The 27,182-nt window shown below is 37.4% G+C and overlaps 1 protein-coding gene across 6 annotated transcripts in view; it reads left to right on the top strand.

The window, feature by feature from the left end:
- Positions 1–880: 880 nt before the first annotated feature.
- The window catches only part of LOC136863209 (pleckstrin homology domain-containing family A member 3), a 119,017-nt gene continuing 92,715 nt past the window's right edge, over positions 881–27,182 (top strand). For 3 of the 6 annotated variants that reach the window (XM_067139575.2, XM_067139576.2, XM_068226344.1), the window contains exons 1-5: positions 881–1,272; positions 1,382–1,498; positions 8,208–8,360; positions 8,443–8,567; positions 20,092–20,256. In XM_067139575.2, coding sequence (XP_066995676.2) covers positions 1,233–1,272; positions 1,382–1,498; positions 8,208–8,360; positions 8,443–8,567; positions 20,092–20,256 — 600 coding nt within the window. In that variant the 5' untranslated portion in view covers positions 881–1,232. The remainder of the gene's footprint in view (positions 1,273–1,381; positions 1,499–8,207; positions 8,361–8,442; positions 8,568–20,091; positions 20,257–27,182) is intronic. The other 3 variants (XM_067139579.2, XM_068226345.1, XM_067139577.2) reach the window with 2 other exon arrangements.

Below are 27,182 nucleotides of genomic sequence, written 5' to 3'. Positions count from 1 at the left end.
TTGTGAGAAATCTCAGCGTTCAATAAGCTTTGTGCGGAGAAATATTTCAAGAATACCTGAATAGTTTACCTCCAATTACTGGTTCACACGGACGTGGGTGCTGTACTGAACATGCTCAGGACTTGGTACCAAAATTAATTTTCCATTATATACGATGTTGATTTCTTCCGAATAAAAGAAGTAAAGAAAGAAATGAAAGCTTGTACGACCGCAAAACATACCCGGGAAATGTCCAAGGTGTCCAGTTAACTTCCTGATGGAGTGAAGTGCTGGTAAGATTCATTAAGCTGAGCATGTTAACATATAAATTAGGTAGTCATGTAGGAATCAAATGTGTATTACATGCCGGCAGGTAACAATCATGTAGGTGCTTGCACAGTTTTAATATGATTATATTACGTAGCATATACACTAACAGTTGAACATGTGCTTTTATGGTTATAATTGATAATTGCAACTGAGTTTGATTTCGTGGTGAATTAATGAAAGATCACTTAGCTCTGTAGACACATACACGTTTGAGATATTCGTTAAGATACTGACGAACCAATTTTAGAAGTAATGTCATTAAATCATTACTAAACGCAACATTTTCCTACGTATTTTTTACATATTACTTTTAAAATATAGAACGCTATATCGTAATTTGAACGAAATACAGATCGCACATAAATACAGTCATCGGTCAGTTAACAGAATGCACAGTCCTAAAAAATCACAGTAATGAACGTACGGTTTTAAATCATTTATTTAAACAACAAACTCCAAATCACAATATATCTACAGCAGCGCCGCGTAGTGTAGGAACATATCAACCTGCAGAAGTCATCATACTCTGCATTTCTACTCCTGGTGCTGTATATGTTTGCACGTGTTTAATAGCGATTTGCTATACTGGAATTCGACGTGTTGGCTATACTGAAATGTCATATACAATACACGTTGAAAATTCTTTGACATTCACTGGAAGTGTTTAACCTTACGTGCCGATATTTGATTACAAACTACGAAAGTAGGCAAATTTATAATTTCGAAGATATCTTGTCTCTGGTCGTGAGAAAGTGATGAGTTGATGTGGTTTAATTCAAGTTATAAGCATATTTATTTGTATTATTTTATCGGCGGTGAAATGCATGCACCGCTTCTTTGATTCTCCAGGATGAACTTCTAATTCATTGGTCATGGAAATATACGGCTGTCAGATATGACACCTTGACAATTTTGTTACTAATATGGAAGGGGTTTTATGGAAGTGGACAAATTATTGGAACGGTGAGTCAGAAATACTGAAAATGTTTTGTCTGTATATTGCTTTGCTTGAAAGTGCTCTAGAACCAAGTAGATGGCATGCTCATGAAGTGTCCCTCCTCCCTTGTTTTAGGCTGGCAGACCAGATGGTTCATCTTGGATGATGGTGTGTTAGCCTACTATACATCTCAAGGAGAGGTTAACCAAGGATGCAAAGGGTCACTGAAAGTGGCGGCTTGTGAGATAATTGGTAATTGAAAGGGCACATTTCAACCTTTTGCTTTCAAGTAGGCCTGCATTATTCAGGGGCTATTCTTAAGGATTACATAATTCAGAGAACCATAATCAGTACTGATACTTCTTGAGGAAGGGGAAAAAGGATGTGTAGAAAAGAGATACAATCGAATGTTCTAGGAGGTGTGACATGTCAGCTGACTGCATGCATCTAGGGACTTCTGTCATTGCCTATGCAGTGCAATTGCACATATTTGAGTCAAAGTATATTGCTAATTAGGAGATAAGCTATAGCAGACTATATGGAATAGCATTTCTCACTTCTTGAGAAATTTTTAATTCATGATACACCTTGAAAAGAGCTATTCTCAATATTGAAACCGAGTAGGCCTGTGACTCAGATGTACGATTTTGTTTTAAAGCCCTTACACTTGGCACAATATGCTGGGTAGTCTGGGCGGTACATTGGGTGCAGCCCTCCACGCCCCAGTCCAGCAGTAGGCTGACTAACTTGCTCTGCTCTTAAAATGTGTCATCATGGCTCCTTTAATTTTAAGTTTTAAATGATAGGAATTGCAGGGACTTTGCTTTCTCTGAACTCAGTATGAAAGGGAAATTATTCGGTTAAAATTTGGTTTTTACAACAAAAAAAAAACAGTCATACAAATATTATTAAAGAATAAGAACCATTGCATTATTATAATTTTACCTTCCGCAGCCCAGGACTCGCTACATTCAGCTGTGCACGGAACAACGTTCGTTTGTTTACACGCTAGGGAAGGATGTTGACAAGTGGTGCTCAGTGCTGCCAAGCTCTGTACTTGGGAACTAATGAGTGAGTGGTGCTTCGATAGCTGGTGGATAGGACCCGGACAAAACCATTAGTCTGGACTGGTTCTTGCGCACTAGGCCTCTAATTTCGTGTGGAAACACTGTTGGTCTGGACTGGTTCTTGTCGTGCGGACGGTTAGGATAGGATCTGGACAAGACCATTGTTCTGGACGGTTAGAGACCGCAAAGCAGCCCTAGGCCTCTAGTTTTGTGGGGAAACAAGATTGGTCTGGACTGGTTCCTGCCGTGCGGACGGTTAGGATAGGAAGCAGCCCTAGGCCTCTAGTTTTGTGGGGAAACACGATTGGTCTGGACTGGTTCCTGCCGTGCGGACGGTTAGGATAGGACCTGGACAAGACCATTGGTCTGGACTGATTCTTGCCATGCGGATGGTTAGGATAAGATCTTGACAAGACCCTTGGTCTGGACAGTTAGAAGTTGCGAAGCGGCCCTAGGCCTCTAGTTTTGTGTGGAAACACTGTTGGTCTGGACTGGTTCTTGTCGTGCGGACAGTTAGGATAGGACCTGGACAAGACCATTGGTCTGGACGGTTAGAAGCCACGAAGCAGCCCTAGGCCTCTAGTTTCGTGTGGAAACACTGTTGGTCTGGACTGGTTCTTGTCGTGCGGACGGTTAGGATAGGACCTGGACAAGACCATTGGTCGGACGGTTGGAAGCCGTGAAGCGGCCCTAGGCCTCTTGGTGTTTTTTGTTTGTGCTTTTATTCAGCCGGGCTTGGTAACGCAATGTATTTATCAGCATTGATGGCAATGACGACACATTCTGTTCACGTTGACCAATGAGAATGCAAGTAGCTACTTTAGCCATGGCAGACGGCGGGTGCTGCTCTTTATTAAGTTATAAAAGTAAATGTACTTCTAGGGGCGGGATGCTGGGTTCCTAGATATCGCATATTTTTGCTTGCTTATAATGTTATAAACTCTGGGCTGAGGAAGGTAAAATTTTAACATTGTATTTTAGAAGTTTCTATGAATGGATAGTGAGACTTTCAATGAAGTGCTTTATATGGTGGTGCCTTTAATAAAGAAACGAGGCACTGTAATGAGGGAAAATGTGGGTGACATGTGCTAGGTAGCCACGAGGCTACTGATACCAGTTACATGGATGAACCATATCCATGAAATTGCATTGTAATCTTTGTCCTAAATGGAGGATAATAATTGCTTTCACGCAAATCAACAGTAAAATTAGCAGTAAATTGATAAATACCATTATTACTAGAGAAGTATAGATACGTAACTACATATATGGCGTTCGTAGATCTTGAGAAGGCATTCGATAACGTTGATTTGAGATTCTGAAGGTGATCGGGTTCAGATACCGAGAACGAAGAATTATCTACAATCTGTATAAAAATCAGTCTGCAGTGATAAGAATCTAGGGTTTTGAAAAGGAAGTAACAGTCCCAAAAGGAGTGAGGCAAGGTTGCAATTTGTCCCTCCTACTTTTCAATGTTTATATAGAACAGGCAGTAAAGGAAATCAAAGAGGAATTTGGGAAAGGAATCACAATCCAAGGAAAGGAGGTCAAAACCCTGAGATTTGCTGGTGATATTGTTATTTTATCTGAGCCTGGAGAAGATCTGGAGCAATTGCTGAATGGTATGGACAGAGTCTTGGGTAAGGAGTACAAGATGAAAATAAATAAGTCCAAAACAAAAGTAATGGAGTGCAGTCGAACAAAGTCAGGTGATACAGGAAATATTATAATTAGGAAATGAAGTCTTAAAGGTAGTAGATGAATATTGTTACTTGGGTAATAAAATAACTAATGATGGCAGAAGTAAGGAGGACATAAAATGCAGACTAGTACAAGCAAAGAAGGCCTTTAAGAAAATAAATTTGCTCACTTCAAATACCGGTATTGATATAGGAATTAGAAAGATGTTTTTGAAGACTTTGGTCTGGAGCGTGGCATTGTATGGAAGTGAAACATGGACGATAACTAGCTCAGAAAGAAAGAGAATAGAAGCTTTTGAAATGTGGTGTTACAGAAGAATGCTGAAGGTGAGATGGATAGATTGAATCATGAATGAAGAGATACTGAATCGAATAGGTGAGAGGAGATCGATTTGGCTAAATTTGAGGAGAGAAGAGATAGAATGAACCCAGGACTTGTGCAGTAGGTTTTTGAAGGAAGTGTAGGCGGTAAGAATGGTTGGGGTAGACAGGTATGCATATGACGAGCAGATGTAGGATGCAGCATTTACATAGAAATGAAAAGGTTAGCACAGGATAGGGTGGCATGGAGGACTGCATCAAACCAGTCTATGGACCGATGACTCAAACAGCAACTACTATGGCAATTATTTTGCTGTAGACACGACTCTCTTCTGTGGCATTCCACTTCATCGCTGTGTCTGTGAATTCTCAATATCTTTGTCCATCATGACTGGTGCGAGCAGTTCATACGGGAAAATGGATGTGAAAAGTATATCATAAGTAACACAAAAATTATTTTTGTTGAAAGGAAAACAGCATGATCCATGACCAATAATTATATTAATTAACTAGCAAGATACCCGTGCTTCGCTACAGTATCATACTGAAATTTATAATTAAATGCTTAATGTTTAATATATATAATCTGCCAAAATTCGCAATCCGACTCGTTTTCTGAGAAATTACAGCAAAGTTCCTCCCATTTTTCAATCTTTCTTTCCAGCAATCAATTTCGTACTTCCCGGGCTAGGTCCAGATATTCCACCCATTCAGTTGGGTCCCTAAATCTTTACCATCTTTTCCTGTAAGCATTTTTAATATGGATCAAATCCTTGAGGAGTTCCGGTGTGGTGTCGTCTTGGGTGCCTTGGCGGTACTGAACCCGCGGCCGGACTGCATTCGTGGTCATTACCCGGCCAGGACCCGTTTCCAGCTTGGTCCGCACACTTTGACGACTGTCCAAAACATTATTATTATTATTATTATTATTATTATTATTAGGGTGGGTGATATTAGTTGAATTTAGGTTATTATTACTATTATTATTATTATTATTATTATTATTATTATTATTATTATTATTATTATTATTATTATTGTTGTTCTGGACCCCACAGCAAGATGCAAGACTTGGCCGTAAATTACATCTGCTGCCATTGTCATTACTTACAATGTGACTAGCACCATTGCCGCGCGTAGGCAAGTGCGCAGGATTTCTGGCTATACAAATGATATACTTCCGGGCATTATAGACCTTATTATAGATGTGGACAATTGCACGGTCAATATAATTTACACCCCCCCCCCTCCCCCCGAAGAATAAAGGGGCGTGTTTCTTTATGTTTAAAGTAGATTCCACGCCTGTTACCTTCAGTTTTGAGATATGAGTATCCCCATAAAAGTAATTCACTTTCTTCACTTCCTTTCATTCCCCCTTCCCCCCCCCCCCCCAAGTGAATTTTCTGGCAAAAAATACTTGTTTCTTTAATAGTAAACGATCTTCTAAATACCAATTATCACGACTCTACCATCTTCAGTTTCTGAGATATGTGTCCTCATAAAAGGAATTCAGCTCCTTTTCACCCCCGCCTCCCAAGATGATTCCCCACAAAAACGCATTTTTCTTTGTTTTTAAAGGAGATGCAAATACCAATTTTCACGTCTGTAACATTTTTAGTTTTTATTAGATGTACGTATCCATATACAATTAATTCAGTTAATTTTTCAATTCTTTCACCTCCGCCCCCACTTCATTTCACGTTTTTGTGTTAAAATGTTATCAAAACCGCAGTCGTTTTATTTGCGCAAGTTACGTTTAAAAACTTTGTATCATTTTACACTTGTACTGACTTGTACAGCGACCGTACTTTCCAGCTGACCAGCTGAGCTCAAGGTCGCGAATAACCGCAATTTCGGAAGTGTTAATGATATATTTTCTCTTTCCAATTTGATTGTGATTAGTGAGGGCAGGATTGATTGTAATGCGTTCGAGAACTTGAGAATCGAAATTTACATTCAAAACCATATTCTCGAGTTCAACATAAGCTTTAAAAGTCGATGTAGGCCTAATTTACGCGGTACAAGATTTCCATAAACTGACTACGAACAGTATACCGGTGACCAGATTACAATGAAAGAATAATAAAAAGGGATTTCGCCATCATATTGGGCGCTTTTGTATCTAGTGTGCTTTATTTTATTAGATTAGAGAATTGAAAACTGCTGTGGTCGATTGTTTGACTTTACGTTATGGGTATTAAATTTTTCGAAGAGTTTGGCTGATCAAAGTTGCTAAACTGAAAGAATTTTTCAGAGGAAACTGACGAAGTTTACCCGGTAAAACCGAATGTAAAGTTTCAAGATTTTTAAGTCCCGTACTGGTAAGTAATGTTTAAAGCCGGCCCCACGGTCTAACTTGCCTGCCTCTCACCCAAAGCGCCCGGGTTCGATTCCCGGCCAGGTCAGGCATTTTTACCTGGATATGAGGTCTGGTTCCTTCACTCATTCTACGATTACCTTTAATTGAGGAGCTATTTAACGGTGAGATGGCGATTCCAGTCTAGAGAGTCAGGAATAACGGCAGAGAGTATTCGTCACACTGACCATGTGTTACCTCGTAACTTGCAGTCCTTCAGACCGAGCAGCGGTCACTTGGTAGGCTGTAGTTTGGTTTGGTTTAGGGATGTTTGTAAGATTATAAGTAGGTATACATATTTCAGTTTTGTGATGTTTAGTCAAATTGTTGATGGTTCATTCGTTCCCGGATTTTCCGTTTTCCTGTGTTGTACTTTTTTTTCCGTGGTCCCTCCAAAAACCGAGAATCAAGGTTCCACTGTAGTCATTAATGAATAAATCATCTGAGATATTCATTTTGTAATCAGTGGTTATGGGTGTGATATACACCTCAACTACATGTTATTCTAGCCATTGTAAGTTTATTTTCAATATATTCTTGAAAGTAGTGTTCATAGGGTATGTAGTTCTTTTGTTGGTGCATGAAATATGTTAGCATGTGGGATTTTTGAAATGAACATTGATGTTCCTATGGCTTGGATTCCACATAAAACTGGAGGTCCCTTGTTTATGATCATGGTACCAACAGTTAGGTAAAATTACAAGCTTGTTTGCTTGCTTTTGGTATTTTTGACAGATAATCTGGCATTTCATTCATGATTTATTTGATCCTGAAGGTATATGCATTTATAAAGGACATATCTTCATCGTGTATGAAGACCTGAAAATGAAGCAGCCCCAACAACTTATCCAGAAAATGAAATTTAGAGGAACTATGAAAAAAATAAAAATTACAAGTGACATGAAATGATAACCACCTGGAAGAGGCATTTATTCGATGTATGCAACAAGGGGAGAAGTGGTTACATGTTTCCATTGTCTAGTAATCTTCTTCAGGCCCAAGAAAATTAAGTTTTTCAGATATAACTTGTGAAATGATTGTTTACAACTTCTACGGTATGTTTGGAAATTGGGTTACTGTTGTGTTAAATTTAAGAAGTAGTAATTGCTGAAATAGCTTCTAACTGCTGAATGTGAATGAATGAATGAATGAATGAATGAATGAATGCATGCTAAAGAACTTCTCTTGTACTTCTGTTTATTTCTGTTGTCTTCCTGTACCTCATTAGTGTGATCAGATTGTCATAAACTGGTTTTCCCTGTATCTCTTGAACACTAGATGTACTTTAAGTTTCAGGGCAGAATATTATTATCATTATTAACTTATTATTTTTACACTTTCTCAGACTTTAATTATTTCAATATTGGAAATAACACAAATCATTCTCATCATCTCTTGGTGTCACTATTTGCTATAGTTTACGTCTTGTTATGAGAAAAGTTGACTTCCTCTTCATTTGTTGCAGTTATTGGTTGTGGCAATTATGGTGGTATTATAGATGTTGCATAATTTTTCAGTAAACCCTGTTGATAATACACGAATGGATCTTGTCATTCCTGGTGAGCAGCATATATACCTTAAGGCTTCCACATCCCAAGAGAGACAGCAGTGGTTGGTTGCTTTGGGAAGTGCAAAAGCATGTGTCACTACGAGAAATCGAAAAGATTCTGGTGAGTTAAATTTCTTTAAATGTGCTAAATGGTCTCCATTGTTTGATGGTATATTTTTATATGTTTTACATTTTTTTTCCAGGTGATTCCAATCCTGACACACTGAAATCAAAGAAGTCTGAATTGAGGCTTTACTGTGATCTTTTGATGCAACAAGTCCATATGGTTAAAACTGCAGCTTTACAAGAAGGTGGACCAGAATTAGAAGTAAGTTACTATGTTGTTTTTAGGTATGCGTGTTTGATGAAAAATTGAGAGAAAATACTATAGTTTGAAAGCCTAGGTCTAAAATGTAAGGCATTAGAAATTTGCAATTAGACTTGTGTTATTGCTTCTGTTTAGTGTAATGTATTGTAACATGTCTGGAACTGTTCTGAAAATGAAAAAGTTTTGTTCATGTGTTTAGAGTTGTAACTTATTGATAATAAAAGCTCATTTGAAAGCCAAAATTTTACAAAGCCTAATTTATTGTTTTCAGAAATAAATTTTTAATGACACAAAATGATTTTCGTATACTCGCGTGCCAAAATTGAGATAAATTTAGATCAGGGCATTTTCACTGGCATGAAGAGCAACAAGCTGGGACAGTTAAGTTTAATGGCACATCCTAAGACATCCATAACAGATCTTTGTATAAAAGGATAAGGAATTATTGGGATAAAATTGTTGCAAGATATTGAACTTGCTCACATGCAGGCCCAGATTTAGAGGTAGGGGGGCAAGGTGCCCGGGCTTCCATATCACTTACCTCCTTGTTATATGCATATGCTGACATCTAGTGTATAATAAAACCATTTATAATGCATAATTATATTCTGCTACATGTTGTTTTATTTTATATAATGTTTTCACTCGTACCAAGCTGAGTGGCTGTGGAGCCCAGCTCTGCATTCAGGAGACACATGAGTTCGGACCTCACCATCGGCTGTCCTGAGAATGGTTTTCTGTGGTTTCCCATTTTCGCTTCCAGGCAAATGCCGGAACGATTCCTGTTCATAGGCCAGAGCCAATTTCTTCCACCTCCTTACTCAGTTTCATTCACAATAATTTATTTCATCTTCATTTTCTTCTCAACTGAAGTTGGCATCAGAAAAGCATTCAATCACAAAAGCATACCAATTCATTTCATCTTATCTCCGACCCCGTATCAAGAAACGGGACTAAGGGGTAAGATGTATTTTCAAACACACACAATTTGCTACATTTATTATTTTATGAAAGGTTTTCATTTTGTTTCTTATTATTCTTCATTTCCCGTTTCCAGTCTTCTGGGTCGGGTTGTGAATCAAGGACCTGCACAGTTTTCTATTTTTCACAGTTTCCCCACAATGAGAACAGCAGGAACTGCGCGTCACTTTTGGGGGACGCCCTAACCGTTTCAGAGGCCTCAACTCATTCTCAGTCATTTTATAGGCTATTATTATGATGGGCTCGCCACACTCAAAGGCATTTTATACCTACTGCCAGGACTTTTTCAGGCCGTCCCTAACATGGAATGCTGATGCTGCTAGATGAACTTTTGTGGAATTACCTCCACCAGAGCCTCATATGCCTAAAAGCATTGGCCTCTTTAGATTGTACTTGTATTTATGTCCGAGTCCAGGGCTGCCTCTTAGTGACAAGAAAATGGTGCAGTAATTATGTTCTGTAGCGTTAGTAGCTGTTATAGAGAATGGAGTTAAGTTTCAGTTTGGAAATTTCATCCTTGGTTGTGATTTTAAAAATGAAAATTGAATTTGAAGATGTCTAATGTAAAACTTGGACTAATCTATTATAGTTCGCTGAGAAGTGGTGTGTTGATGTTTGAAATAAACCTTGTGACAAGAAACTTGAATGAAAAATCAAACAATAATCAAGCTTCTGTCGAAGAACAGATGTGGTAAACTAGTGACAAATAATAATAGCATTGCAACCATAAATACCAGTAGTAGAAATAATGAACCACAGACTTAATTTAAACTCTATTTAATGATTGTGATGAACTTTACATAGGGCACTTTGAGAACCAAGAGTTGTGCAGTGACTATACGAATTATAGAGCCGTAACTAATCCATGGATTCCATCAAAAAGTTGTGGGCTGAAGGTGCTTATTGTTGTGTGTATATTCTGTTTGGTCCGAAGGAAGGAGGTCGTAATAGAGTCCATTTACAATCTCTAGTAACTAAGCCTTTAATGAAATTTAATAGAGTACTTCAAATATTCAGAGACCATTCCGAGAACAGCTATCGTCAAACAGCCCTCCTTAAAAGAGAAAGTTTTAAGAGTGTATGAAAGTGAAACAAAACGGAATGTTTAAGTTCAGTTCAACAATGAAATGAAAAATCTATTGATGAAAATCGTGAGAAACTGGTCCTGACAGTCATCGGAACTTTCCATTTCAAGGTCACAAGGTTGATGACACCATTGATTTAGAGCCTGAATTCTAAGGGGAATTTTAAGGAACTTAAATTTTTGTGTCCTGGTCTAGAAAGCCAAAATAACGGCAGAGAGAATTGTCATGCTGACAATGCGTCACCTCATAATCTGCAGGCCTTTGGGCTGAGCTGCAGTCACTTTAGGCCAAGTTCATCAGGGCTGTAGCGCCATGGATTTAAAGAAAAGTTTTGCATTGACATAGGGGATGGAATTCTGCATGGTCATCTTGCAAATGTGCTGAAAAATTCTACTGTGACAAGTAAAATAACACAAAATTTTTTGGTGAATTTTTATGTTACCATAATTGAAAACAAAATAATACACTGTTCAAAAAATAATTTTGGTCATTTTTTAAAATACTCTCTGTATTGACACCCACACAATATTATATACTCTATGTGACAAAAGGTTAAACGAATAACACAAGAAATAACTCCTCCAGTCAGGTGTATTGTATGGTTAGCATTGGACTTATTTATAGGGTCCAACATCTGAAACTACTGTATAATCCCAAATACCACCTGCCACCGAATAAGACCCGCACACCTGAATTTCCGACGACAAAATTTAGAAAAAAATAAATCATGTGTTTATTTACCAATTTTTGCATTCAGGAGATAGTGGGTTTGAACCCCACTGTTGACAGTCCTGAAGATGATTTTCTGTGGTTTCCCATTTTCATACCAGACAAATACTGGGGCCGTGCCTTAAGGCCACAGCTGCTTCCTTCCCACTCCTAGTGCTTTCCTATCCCATTGTCGCCATAAGACTTATCTGTGTTGGTGCGACGTAAAGCAAATCGTATTTACCAATTTTTTAAATTTCTGCAAATGTGTTTCAAAATTGCTTATTTAAAATGCTTTACAAGTAATAAAAACACTGAAAACACCACAATCTATATAAATAAAAATGAATTGCTAAATGTATTGCTAAGTGCAAAACTCAGGAACGGCTGGACCAATTCGGCTAATTCTTTTTTTCAAATATTCATCGAAGTCCAAGTAAGGTTTTTACGAAGAGAAAAATTGGGAAAATTGCCAGGAAAGACGTAAAAGCCCCATTTCTCTTTTTCCATTCAAACTGTTCGTCTCTCTTTCCTTCTCCCACGTTTGCGCTTAGCACTGCCCTTCGTTGAGGGCGAAACATGTCTCAATAGGAAATAATAATAAATTCTTAAGTGTTTAAAAATTTATAATGTATTGAATAGGTGACACAATAAACCCTTTAGCATCCTACATTCAGTATCTTCAATACAGATTAACAATGATATTTATCACTTGCAATCTCAATGTTATCGGTTAAAATGGGTGAATATCGGATTATGTATAAAATTTCAAGCCGCATTTGATGCCGTTAACAAAAAAGAGTTTTAGAGAATAATCGAGTGTTAAAATGTTAGTATAATGGAATGTTACCTCAAATGCAAAATCTTCATTGCATAGAACTTATGTCATAACTCCTATTTAATATTCACTATATTTGTAATTTTTTCACTGCTGGTAAAGGAACATTTCAGCTCGACGTAGTTAAGTTTGTTTTTAAATTTAAATGATAAGAACATGCACTATTTGTGTTTCTTTTCAGTCATGTCAAAGAACTCGAAATGCTACAAGCCAAGGTTTAGGAAAGGTTATTCCACTGAAGCTCAACTTGTAGGATTCCAGTAGGATATAGCAGATATCTTGGATTTAGGAGGTCAAATGGACTGTATTGCGATTGACCTGTCTAAACCATTTGATACGGTGGATCACGGGAGACTACTGGCAAAACATAGTGCAATTGGACTAGACAAGAGAGTGACTGAATTGGTTGCTATATTTCTAGAAAATAGATCTCAGAGAATTAGAGTAGGCGAAGCTTTATCTGACCCTGTATTAATTAAGAGGGGAATTCCTCAAGGCAGTATTATTGGACCTTTGTTTTATATATATATATATATATATATATATAAAAATGATATGAGTAAAGAAGTGGAATCAGAGATAAGGCTTTTTGCAGACGAAGTTGCTTCGCCCGCGTCTTACAGGCGGCATGAGTCTTGAAAGGAGTATACTGTATATGGAAGCACACACAAAATAAAGAAATCGATGAACATGTTTGTTGAGAAACGAAGATTTAAAAACAATCAGGGTAGACAAAGGTCTCCAACTATAACAAAACACGACACTGCATGCGACTGTCTGGAGAGCGTATGCGTGAAACCAAAACCCAAGGAGACATTCTTCCTGTCACAAACTGAGAACTAAGCGAGATAAGAACTTGGGGTTTGTTTTAAAAATAACTTCCATATCTGAAGACCATTTGCCTCGCTTTGACCCCCCCATGCAAATTCAATGGCAAAGAAGTTGGCCAGCAACTGACTTTTTCGTGCCTGCACATAAAAATCTCTGAAAATGGCCGGTGGTTGTGCGTAGACTACTTGCTTTAACTCTTCACGGCGGAAACATATACCCCATATACTGAATATGTACTGTACCTATATGTTCCCTTCGAATTTTGGAGCCTTATAGCTAAGGAGGTACACAAATATGCTCATAGATGGCAGAACTGTTCCTTCAACTTTAATGATGAGTGAAATCTCCCCCACTATCTTGAAATGTTTTTTCTCCCATTAGTGGGAGTTGCGTAATACACATGTTGCATGACACAGTTCTTTTGTGTGCGTACTTATTACATATTTTACCGGTGTTCCAGTGAAATTGCATCTCAAAAACAGATTAGTGATGCTGATATAGTTTGAATATTGGATGATGCAGACAAAAAAGTGTCCGGTTTTAGTTGATATGACTTTGAAGACAAAAATTCTTTCTCCAGCTCATCTGAGAGTAACGATCGCAAAAGTGGCACTAGCAGCGACAGGGGGATGGGACGTAAATAATAGTAGTGGAACTACAACCCATCAATCAAAGATCAGTGTTGCAGTTAAATGTTGAAAAATGCACTCTGTAGAACTTTATTTAAAAAATGTATTTATTTATTTATTTATTTATTTATTTATTTATTTATTTATTTATTTATTTATTTATTTATTTATTTATTTATTTATTTATTTATTTATTTATTTATTTATTTATTTATTTATAATGTTTGTTCAACTGCTGTGACTATTCTTTGACAATTTTTTTTCACTTTTGGTGAACAAAGACATAAAATGAAACCAAAACATCACTGCTTTTAGTACATACGAAGCATGTTCTTTAAATGCTGTTTATAAATATGACCGCTGCAGCGCTTTGATCGTCGTTCAGAGCATGCACGCTCAGTACATAAATCTGTAGGCTAGCCACAAATGCTATTACGGAAGCATTCACCTGTATTTACGTTAGTACGTGTTGAAAATGCCTCTGACAATTAAGGTCCCGCAGAGTGTGAAGTACGCACTGTGATTCATTTTCTAAATGCAAAAGACATGAAACTGTTGAAATTCATCAGCAGATTAGTGAAGTGTATGGAGAACACACTGTAAGCGAAAGAATGGTAAGAAAATGGGTGTAGAGCATTTAAAGAAGACCGTACTAATGTCCACGACAAGAAGCGTAGTGGGTGACCTTCTGTCATTACTTTAGACTTGGTGCAAGAATTTGATGCAAAGGTTTGAGAAAACAGATGATTCACAATTTCGTCATTAAGTTATGAGTTGCCTGAAATTTTGAGGAGTGTTCTTTGTGAAATTGTCAGGACGCTTAGATTATTGGAAGTTGGGCTCATGCTGGGTACCGAAGTGCACAAAACCAACTTTCCCTGAGCGGTACAGTAATGAAGGTGATATGTTCCTAAGCCAGAATAGTCACTGGCGACGAAAAATGTGTGGCATCTGTTGTGCCGTAATCAAAACGGCAATCCATGGAATGGAGACACTCAACATCACCCAAGAAAGTGCAAGTGCAAGCAAACAATTTTAGCTCGCAAACTCATGTGCACTGTGCTTTGGGATAGTCAGGGTGTGTTGATTGTGTGTGTGACACAAAAAAGGCAAAGACTTACAGCGAGACATTATGTAAACTCCATTGTGCAATCCAAAACAAACAGTGTGGCATGCTCACAAGGGGAGATTCTTTTGCTTCGTGATAATGCACATCACACGGTTGATCAAACCCGAGACCTCATCGCTTCATTTGGTTAGGAACAATTTGATCATCCTCCATATAGTCCTGACTTAGCGCCTAGTGACTACCACTTGTTCGTGCACTTGAAGCATTTAGGAGGTCAGCACCACGATGCTGATGATGATGATAACCTAAAAACGACCAAGGTGCAGTGGCTGCCACATCAGGTGACAGATTTCTATGAGGATAGAATTCAGAAGCTGGTTTCACGATATCACAAGTGCCTTAATATGCTTGGAACTTAGGTTGAGAAGTAGTTTAAGGTACAGGCTTAATTGTAAAAAAAGTAATTGCTTAGAAAATTACATTATTTTGTTCTATATCAAAACGACACTTACTTAAAAAACATTCCTTGTATAGTTCTTAGTATTGGACTAATACGTACTGAGAGGATTAGCTGTGCTATGACTCTGGAGCCAATTTCTGCATTTGTGGGACACACAAGTTTGATCCCCACTAGTGGCGGTCCGGAGAATTGTTTTCTGCGATTTGCCATTTTCACTTCTGGCAAATGCTGGGACGGATCCTATTCATAGGCCACAGCAGTTTCCTTCCACCTACTTACCCAAGTTCATTCACCATCATTCATTTCATCTTCATTAGCTCCTCAACTGAGGTTGACATTGGAAAGGGCATCGAGTTGTACAAATGTGCCTTATAAATTAATCTCACCACATCCCCGACCTTGTATCAGGAAGTGAGTCTAATGGGCAGACATACAGAGGACTAACGTGTACTTTAAGTTAACCGTTGTCGGATCATATTATGGAGTGTCCCTTCTTCCAATGAAAAAATAAGACAATATTTATTTTGTCTTCAGACCACTTCAGATTTGGGTTTTTCACTTTTAAACAAGATATGTGGTTAATTTGGGTATATATTCATAGTTTTAGTAAATTTTCCAAAATTTTGCATGCATTTTTTAATTTTTCTACTTTTTTGCTGCCCAAGCCATGAATTACCACCGACCATGAAGGGTTAAATGGCCCCACAGAGAGAAGTCTAATGGTGTTAAATCTGGTGATCTGACAGGCCAGGGGCAGGTCCTGCCATTCCCATCCATTGACCAGGGTGTGTAGCATTCAGGTAATTGCAGACGACTGCTGAATTGTGTGGTCAAGCTCTGTCATGCTAAAATGACATGGTAACGTGCTATCCTGGAGGCATATTCTCTAACAATATTGATAATTGATGCTGGAGAAAATGTGCGCGGGCTCCTGTCAAATGGCCCTCAGAGAAATGTGGGTCAACTAGGGGGTTACCAAAATACCACACCTAAACTTCACACTCCATCGTACCTGAAATACTGCAAAATTCAGCGGGGATATTCACTGCTCATTAATGCATGTTGTGGCGATTCACGGTACTTTTGTTTTGAAACCGTGATTCATTCAAAAACAATGACAATGATAAGTTGCGGTTCAAGACGAACACCCCATCATTTGCAGTTTGCCCCAGAATCCATTCACAAAATTTGGCCTGAGCTCCAAAATCTGCACGTACTACAGACGACTGGCAGATATTAACCTGTTGTGTCACTGCTTTTGTACTCGTGCGCAGGTTATCTGCGGTAGCATGTTCAGAGCAACCTCCGCACTAGCTCCAGTAGTCACAGGTGCCTCTCTATTCTAATTGGAGGCAGTTGTGAGAGCAATCCTGTGCTACACAAATAGCGTTCCATATTACTAAAATTGACTGCAGTCAGTTGACATCTGTGTGGAAATCTCTCTTGGTAAATGCATTGTGCTTGTACTGTAATGGATTTGCTCGATTCGCCACAAGTTAGGAGCATATCAAGTACTCATCTGTTGAATATGGAGCAAAGGAATGAACAGCACTACTGAGATCGCACACCACGGTATTTGAGTGGGGACAGTTAACATCTTTAGCCCAATAATTTTTTTTTTCAATTGGTTTTATGTCGCACCGACACAGGTAGGTCTTATGGCAACGAAGGAATAGGAAAGGCCTAGGATTGGAAGGAAGCGGCTGTGGCCTTAATTAAGGTACAGCCCCAGCATTTTCCTGGTGTGAAAATGGGCAACCACGGAAAATCATCTTCAAGGCTGCCGACAGTGGGGTCCGAACCCGCTATCTCCCGGATGCAAGCTCACAGCCGCGCGCCCCTAACCGCATGGCCAACTCGCCCGGTATAGCCCAATAAAACAGTTTCCTATTTATCATACGTGGCACGAACAGGCATGTTTGATAGCTGGAGCTCCAATTGCAAAACAAAAATATCTTTTAAGGAAAGATTTGAACCATGAGCGAATGTCATGAAGAACAGTACCTATGCTGTTCAGCCAAACGAGCCATGCCAACAACACATGTCAAACGTCTACAAATTGTACTTAATGTGTGTTCACTTCCGTTTCACCTAGTCGGACACTATTAATACCTCTGTATTGTTGGTTTCAGCATTCCTCCCATATGTTTCAATGTTAGATCACTTGGCACAATCCATTAACATTATCATTTGACATATAGATGAATTTTGTAACCACCGGATGCACGTTCTTACAACGATCGTGATGTGATGACTTTAAAGACTAGTTTCCTCTGCAAGTTCTACTCAGCACACTGGTACAACATCACACGTAGGCCTTCTGTGCTCTTCACATTTGAAAGTTGGTTGAAAATCTAAAATTCATGAAGGCAAAGAGGCACTGTATGATACGGTCTGATACTGAGATAATTTTCTCATTAGAATATCATGATTTCTTCTATTGTCAGCGTGGCTTATATAATTGATCGTCATATCTGGCTTTATTAGCTCAGAAGACCGTATTTACTAGCGCAATTTTCATCCTTGTTTATTTCATGCACCCCAATTTCTTGAACATAAAATAGGGGAGAAATTATTCCAAACGTACTTCTTGCATCCTATTCAACAATAATATTAATTGTAATTAGGAATGTCTACTCTTCTAAAGCTTGAAAATCACCTTTATTTCTGCCCCTTCTTGGCTCCTCTGATAGAAGTTGCATCAAGGTCACTAACACCTCTGTGATGCTTGGTCTAAGGGTGCCTTTGGCTTCCTACCCCCCTTCCCGTTCTTCCACATCATGTAGGCATGCTAGCTTGCAGTTTTGAAATTAGTGAAGTTTTCCTGGTGCAGTATTCTTCTTTCGAACGTGATGGGCAAATATTCAAGCAATACAGCTGGATATAAACTTTCTGTAATACAGTATGCTGAGGAGCACGCTAACAGGTCATAAATTTGCAGTTTTTGAATTTGCTGTACGATTCTGATGTAAGCAAAACGATAAACTCAAGAAAGGAAAAAACTCATGAAAAGTTTTCCACAGTACAAAGAGCGACAAATTTCCAAAGTTGAAGAAGAATGTTTGGAATATGTTCAGGCTCTACGTAGCTATGAATATGTAGTTACCCATGAAATTATGCAACCTAAAGCACATGCGACAGTCACAAATCATGGCATCAGTTTCTCATATTTCAAACTGAGTTGGGGCTGGATGGCTAGATTTTTGAAGCAAAATAACCTCTGTTGAGATGCCAAGTGCCAAAGAATGCCAGAAGACTAATGAAACAAAAATGATAAACTTTCATTGATACTTTATTAGAAAGAGAAGGCTTGCTTGTTTTCACAAACAGATAATGCCGACCAGATGACAGTAAATTTTGACATACCTCAGAATCAAACCACTGAAGAGAAGGGAAAATAGAGCGTAACTATGCAGACCGCAGGAAGTGAGAAAGATGCACAGCCATGCTTGATATTAACTGTGGATGAAAAGAAACCATACCTCGGTATGCTATATTTAAAAAAAAAAAATCAACTTCCAGGTGGATTCATGTTCAAGAGAAAGGCTGGATGGACATACCCCAGTAAATGATTGGACTCTTACAGTTTGGAGAAATCAACCTCGGTCATTGCTTTGACTCCCAGCTCTACTTGTAATATTCAGGTTTCGAAGACATTAGCAGAAAACACAAAGCAGCTGTGATCAACATGACGGCTGATCTGGAAGTAATTCGTGGCAGTCTGACATCTGTACTCCACCATTTGGGTCCTTCCATGGCATTAGTCCTGATGAGCCTTGTCCTACCAAGTGACTGCGGCTCAGCCCGAAGGTCTGCAGATTACAAGGAGATGCATGGCCAGTGCTACAAATCCTCTTGGCTAGCCCGAAGGTCTGCAGATTACAAGGTGATGCATGGTCAGTGCGACAAATCCTCTTGGCTGTCATTCTTTGTTTTCTAGACCATGGCATCATTTGGATATATCCATAAATGAGCCATTCAAGGACAACCTGCATAAAGTGTATCACATGTTTCAAGAAAACAGTAATCTCGAACACACGTGATGGAAGTGAAGGTGAGTAATTATAGAAAGGCGTAGTTTCAGGCAATAACGGCAATTCTACCGATTCCAGTAGTAGTTAAAAATTAAATAATTGAAAAGGAGGTTCAACCTATTTTAAGTATTGAATAGGTTGAACTTCCTTTTCAATTATTTAATTTTTAACATCAATAATTTCAATACGGAACAATGAAATTTTTATCTTTAAATCCAGTAGGAGTGACGATGAATAGACCTGGTAAGTCAGGTATGAAACTTTAATATTATGGTATATTAATTTGCCAGTACTGGGTACCTAATGTGATAACATGTTGATTGATTTAATTTTCTTTCGATTGAGGTAGCCACGCCTATTCAATACAATGACAGGTCAGCAGTGGAGATGCACACATGGTTTACTGCAGCGTACTTTATTGGCTTTACAAAGTACCGTAATTGACATACTGTTCAGTAAAAGAGAGCATATTTTTAAAAATATCATGTAATACATTTAGGCTTCATGAAATACCGTACTTAATTTTATGCCATTACCCAAGCTGTATGAAAATTAAGTTACACAGTAAAATATTCACCAACAAATCAAATTACTGGCATAATTCTTGCACATTTTTCTTTGAACATTATGACCGAAAACTCAAGTGTAAGAATTATGCCAGTAAATACAGTGCTATGTGTATCTGATCCTGATTCAAAAGATAGTTTAATGGGATTAGCTGCCATAACCAGATTTAATGACGTGGAAAAGGATCGCAGTATAAAATTCTGGCTCCTGTGCTGATGGTGTTGCTCCTGAAGAGGTAGTCTTAGTTATAGGTCTCTTTAATCATTGTATTGTAAGAGTGTATTGTGATACATATTTTATAGAAGCCTCTTTTCTCTTGTAGAAACTAAATGAAGCCACCAGTTTATTGGGTGCTACCTGTGATACTTTTATAAGAACTCTTGAAGATTGTATGAAGATTTCGAATGCCAACTTTACGTATGAACTTCCACATCAGCATGTAACTGATACAGCTCTTCCTCCTGTATTAAACCCAGGAAAAGGAAAGGTAAATATTAATTGTTAAGAATTATGTTTTGATCACCCTGAATCATGACTTATTTTCTTGTTTATATTTTGTTTTGTTTTTGAATCTCCATAGGATAAGACTGACTGTTAAGAATGAAGGAAGAAATTATCACTGAATTAATGTTTAATTGCAAGAAAAGTCTGTTGCAGTAGATGATGATGATGATGATGATTGCTGTTTAAAGAGACTTAACATGTAGGTCATTGGCCCCTATTGCAGTAGATATATCTTGGCTACACGTTTCAGTACAGTGAAGTCTCAGTATTCAGCATTTTGCATTGTTGTTCATTTACTTGGTTATACACAAGTTGGTGTTACTCACTGTGTAAAGTTGTACCTTAAAGTTTCGATTTTGACTTGAAATCAAGGGAGGGGAGGGGCATGATAACCAAGTGGCACCGCCACTGTCTTCTAACCCAGATGGCTGTGTTTCCAAACTCTGCATTCAGAAATTTTGAAATGGAAAGTCACATCCTTGTGGTTTACAGTAGTTCCAGAACATCCCACTCTTTCAGACAGTTGAGCATTACCAGGAATGACAACAGTTGCACCGACTGGCTCGTGTCGCCTTGATCTGTTAATGTTGACTCGTTAGTTCTTTTTCTGCTGTTGAATGCAATAATGTTACAAGAAAATGGATTATTGTTGTTGTTGTTATGATCATAATCAGGCTTCAGTAGAAAGTAGTCATTCAACAAGGAATATAATTTTAAACATGAGTAAGCATACTGTTTAATGATTGATTTGATAGAAGGCAGTTTGGGTTTAGGAAAGGTTGTTCCACTGAAGCTCAACTTGTAGGATTCCAGCAGTATATAGCAGATATCTTAGATTTAGGAGGTCGAATGGACTGTATTGCGATTGGCCTGTCTAAAGCATTTGATACAGTGGATGATGGGAGACTACTGGCAAAACATAGTGCAATTGGACTAGACAAGAGAGTGACTGACTGGGTTGCTATATTTCTAGAAAATAGATCTCAGAGAATTAGAGTAGGCGAAGCTTTATCTGACCCTGTATTAATTAAGAGGGGAATTCCTCAAGGCAGTATTATTGGACCTTTGTTTATATATATATAAATGATATGAGTAAAGAAGTGGAATCAAAGATAAGGCTTTTTGCAGACGATGTTATCCTGTATAGAACAATAAATGTTACAAGATTGTGAGCAACTGCAAAATGACCTCGATAATGTTGTGATGGACAGCAGGTAATGGTATGATGATAAAAACGGGGTTAAAAGTCAGGTTGTGAGTTTCACAAATAGGAAAAGTCCTCTCAGTTTCAATTACTGCGTTGATTGGGTGAAAATTCCGTATGGGGATCACTGTAAGCACCTAGATGTTAATATAAGTGAAGATCTTCATTGGGGTAATAATAAATGGGATTGTAAATAAAGGGTACAGATCTCTGCACAGGGTTATGAGGGTGTTTAGGGGTTGTAGGAGAGGACATAAACCCCAACTAGAGTATGGTTCCAGTGTATGGGACTCTCACCAGGATTACTTGATTTGAGAACCAGAAAAAATCCAAAGAAAAGCAGCTCGATTTGTTCTGGGTGATTTCCGACAAAAGAGTAGTGTTACGAAAATGTTGCTAAGTTTGGGCTGGGAAGACTTGCGAAGACGAGCTGCTCAACTAAATGGTATGTGATATAGATGTTGATTCCCATAGGAAACCTGAAATATTTGTCCCGAATGAGTAAATTTATAACACCAATACATTATGTTCAATAGCAGACCATTTATATTTAGAATGTCCATAACGGACCATTTATATTGGTATTATAAGCGCAATGTTCCGAGCTGTCACGGGAGAGATGGCGTGGAATACCATTAGTAGATGAATTTTTAGTGGTGCCTTTAAAATGAAGATAAAGTTGGAATTCAAAAGGAAAAATTGGGGCAAATATTTTTTTATAGGAAGGGAAGTTAGGGATTGGAATAACTTACCAAGGGAGATATTCAATAAATTTCCAATTTCTTTGAAATCATTTAAGAAAAGGCTAGCAAAACAACAGATAGGGAATCTGCCACCTGAGCGACGCCTAAATGCAGATCAGGATTGATTGATTCATATTATATTCTGTTTTTTTTTTAAATGTTATTTGTTTTTAATCCTAGAAAAATTGGGAAGGGTGTTAGTTCACATGTCTCAAAAATTTAGTGGGGAATCAAAGTATCTATTAATAAAACATGCTTACCACCTCTTTAAAAGCATATTATAGTCAGTTTGGTACTGTGATTTTTAATTTGTTTTGTTACATTTATTTTTAGCATTATAAATCTTTCATATATTAGTATGATGTATAGTTGCTCAAAATAGAACAAGCACATGGTATTGTATGTTTGTGTTCCTTGCCTTTAATATTGTATCAGACTTTATTTTAATTCATCATCATTTTAGTTTCCCCTTCTCCAGCTCCTGCCATGTTGCGGAGTTGGTACTTCTCCATCGTTGCTTCTCCTTCCTCCACTCCTCTTCAACAATTTTATTCCAGTGTTCTTTTCCTTACAATGTTCATCTTCGTCTGGGCCTCCCTCTTGCCCTCTATCTTAGCCTCCAACACTTGTTTTGGTATCCCTCCCTCCCCCATCCTCATAACATGTCCAAACCATCTTAATTTATTCTTCTCCATCCTATCACTCAGTTTTTCTATCCCTCTTTCTTTTCTGACCTCCACATTTCCCACTCTGTCTCTCCTTGTCTTCTCTGCCATACTCCTCAGGAACTTCATCTCACTGGCCTGAATTTTACTCTCATCTCTTGCTGTCAATGTCCAAGTCTCTGATGCCTATGTTAATATAGAGGTATAGCACATCTAGTACATTATCTCTTTACATTTCATAGGAACTTCTCTGTTCTACACCAAGCTCCTCACATTCTGGTAGAATGTACTATATTTCCCACTTGTACCTTGCAGAGACTATCCTCATTTTTCCATATTAAAAGTGTGTTAAAGGAGAACAATAGAACTTTGATTCCACCTATTCAATACATTAAAAGCAATTATAAAATGATCAATTTTAATGTGTATTCCAACAAATAATGTTAAGATATTCAACAACTTTAACAGAGTGTAAATGTATTTATACATGACTAACTTGTGACATTGTATTTCAAATATTAGAACAATGTTTTAAAGTTCCAAACACAACAAATAGTTATATTGTTTTAAAAAGACGACGTAATATATAAAGTTTTATATTCAAGAGAATTTTAATAGTTATTATGGTTAAGTTTGTTAATAGTAAACAAAAAGTGTAAGTTATAGAATAATGTTACCAGTTTTAACCTTATTAAGAATGTGTTTAGCTGAAGATGTTCAGGATTTGAACGAAACATGTCCTATGTTTTTAATAATTTAGCAATAAAATAAGGATGAGATCCTAATTTTATAATTGCTTTTAATGTATTGAATAGGTGGAAATCAAAGTTTTATTGTTCTCCTTTAACTTGTACCTTGTACCCTTCTGCTGATCTGTTTATCCAGCCTTGCATCTTGCATTATTTCACTTCCCAAATATTTGAAGCATTCAACAACCTCAAGGTCCCCTGATACTAACGATTCCTTTTCCTTCTCTTTTTCTTTCTCCTCTTGTCATCACTGTTTTGCTCTTCTCCCCACTGATTTTATTACCATATTTCTCAATATTGTCATTTAAAGCCTCTAGTTGGATTTGCACTGCTGTATTGTTGATTCCCCAAATCACTGTCACCCACAACCATCATCTTCATATCCCCTCTACGACGGCTACGCCGAAAGTTTTTAGCGGAGTGTGAGGGGGGGGGGGGGAAAGGAATTTCATCCATAATCATTATGAATATAAGTGGAGAAAAAACACTTTCCTGTCTTAATCCAGTTTGGTTTCTAAACCAATCTGTTCTTCCCACTAGAGTCTGGACACAACTGGAACAGTTTTTGTACACTGTTTTCACTAAATCTCTTGATTGCTTTCCACATCCCTTTCTTTCCAGGGTTTCCCACACCATTTCTCTATTAATAATACAGTATATCATACTTAATTTTAATTATCAATAATAATTCACTTCCCATGTAGATACAAACCCTGTGGATACCCACAACAAATGATATACTGTATCTGTATGTTCAGTTGTTTCTGAGAAAAATGTATCTGTGTGGCACTCAAACAATACAATGCGCTCATTCTTTCTTTGAGTAACTGTACAAGGTTGATATCTGTATTGAATATGAAATTGCATAATTTATGTTAAATACTGATTGATACAACATTTTTCTTTTAATTTCTCTATCACTTTTCTCATTTTGGTATGTTAAGTACTGAGCTTCCACTCAAAAATAGATTGAGCACATGGTATTATTTGTTCCTTGCATTTAGTATTGTATCAGACTTCATTTTAATAATCAAAATATAATTCACCTCCCTTGTAGATATAAATCCTGTGGATACCCACTACAAATGTTATATCTGTATCTGCATGAATGTGGCCTACTACTATAATTAGAATTGAGAGACAGGAAAGGAAGTGGCAGCTGCTTGGAAATTGCTACTGATTTTTTTTTTTTTAAATCTACATGTTCTTAATACTTGGAACAGTCGAGTAGATATATGTAATTTGAAAGGAAAGCCTTGATTGAAGGAATGAAAAAAAACTCAGTAGGTTTATGGATGTGATAATTTATGAAAGATGGCCAGAACATACAATGAACATGGTTGCTTAGTGAGATTTTGTCATGTACCAGAAGCCTTCATGAGTAGTTATAAGACTTGATGCAAAGTGTTTCGGGTATCATGTGATCTACTTTTGAGTAATAATTAATAATTCTTTGGATTAATAAATTGTGACCAAAAAATTCTTCTTGCAAGAAAGAATATTTCATTACTCATTCTCATTTAATGGGCATTTTGTTTCTGAAATGTAATGTTGCTAATAGATTTTACTTAAATTTGGGTTTGCCTCAGATAGGAATTATTCTAGACTTAGTGAATATACTGTATGTTCTGACAAAGCTTGTATTAACCAGTAGCCAGTATACTCAAGAAAGGGAAGTAAAACTTGTTCTCTTGGTGCTTTCCCTACAGAGCTGTGGTATTATGATTGCAAAGCCAGAACAGACCTGAAACACAGTTGAGCCCGGTCATAACTGGCTTGAATACATAACCAGTGGCCAAAGGATGTGGAACTTCTCGTCCCTTTAAATGATCACAAAGGAAATGAGGAAAATTAGATATATGGCATTGAATGGATATTTACCTAAAGCATTTATCCTACTTTCAAGTTGGAAATATTTTGGGAGGTAGTAACTGTAATGTTTCATCCTTTTGACTAAGTTGGATCGATTTCTGAGAATATTATTTCCATGAATATTTCTGCAACCATTTCAGCTGATCAAAATAATGGTTTTATTACTAGTTATATTTAACTGTTGTACTTAAAATAAGTATGATAATCAGTTAGGACATACAGTTTGAACTTGCCTTTTGTAAGTTTAAATTATTATACATAGTGGAACTATTGTTACGGAATTATCCTGTTGAGAATATTTGTACTGGTATTCTAGAGCAATACTGAATTATGAATGTTTCATGTGGGTTAGGATAAGAAAAAATGATTGCATAAAATTAGACATTGGAATGCTTCATTAATCTTGTGACACCATTCAAAAGATTTTCTGTTCATTAGGATTGGAGCAGATTTGAAAAGAAAAGCAAGAAATGTTACAATAGTATTGCATTCATTGAAACCTGAGTCAGAATCTCCAAGGCTCATTGGGAATTTTATAGTAGCAGATTTATACAGTTGTGACTTATTTAGGTGGTTTTTTCCTTTTCTTTTCTTTTCTTTTCTTTTCTTTTCTGTTCTTTTCTTTTCTTTTCTTTTCTTTTCTTTTCTTTTCTTTTTACCTAGACATTGTTTTTTCATGAAGAGGTTGTTATCTCTCAGTAACTGATTTTGGCAATTTCTGTTTATTCTGATCATGAGCATTTAGTCAAAGATTGTGAGAATTAAAAGTGTAAAGGGCAGGTAGTATAGAGAGAGCATTTTGAAAGTGACAGAGAAGATATTTTCACATCTGAAATTTATTGTAATTTTCTGTCACATTACAGCTTTTTTCTCTCTTGTATTTAATTTTGCTATTCTAGATGTTCATCTTACCTGAAAATATCAGATCATCTTTAACCCTTTAAGGTCCTAAAGTTGAGGAAATAAAAATGAAAAGTATTTTGAGCTTACAGGTTTTAATATGCTTCAAATAAACAAACATACATTACATACATTATCATTATAGACTGTTATGCCTTTCAGCGTTCAGTCTGCAAGCCTCTGAGAATTTACTAAACGTCTCCACAATCCTCGATTTGCAACTAGTGTTGTGGCCTCGTTTAGTTCTATGCCTCTTATCTTTAAATCGTTAGAAACCGAGTCTAACCATTGTCGTCTTGGTCTCCCTCTACTCTTACCCTCCATAGCAGAGTCCATTATTTTCCTAGGTAACCTATCCTCCTCCATTCGCCTCACATGAGCCCACCACCGAAGCCGGTTTATGTGTACAGCTTCATCCATTGAGTTCATTCCTAAATTAGCCTTTATCTCCTCATACCGAGTACCCTCCTGCCATTGTTCCCACCTGTTTGTACCAGCAATCATTCTTGCTACTTTCATGTCTGTTACTTCTAACTTATGAATAAGATATCCTGAGTCCACCCAGCTTTCACTCCCGTAAAGCAAAGTTGGTCTAAAAACAGACCAATGTAAAGATAGTATCGTCTGGGAGCTGACTTCCCTCTTACAGAATACTGCTGATTGCAACTGCGAGCTCACTGCATTGGCTTTACTACAACTTGATTCAATCTCGCTTACTATATTACAATCCTGAGAGAACACACAACCTAAATACTTGAAATTATCGACCTGTTCTA

Source organism: Anabrus simplex, chromosome 2, assembly GCF_040414725.1.
Source record: "Anabrus simplex isolate iqAnaSimp1 chromosome 2, ASM4041472v1, whole genome shotgun sequence".
NCBI classification, from domain to species: Eukaryota; Metazoa; Arthropoda; class Insecta; order Orthoptera; family Tettigoniidae; genus Anabrus; species Anabrus simplex.
The sequence above is the reverse complement of the archived record's forward strand: the minus strand, read 5'-3'. Positions and strand labels throughout refer to the sequence as shown.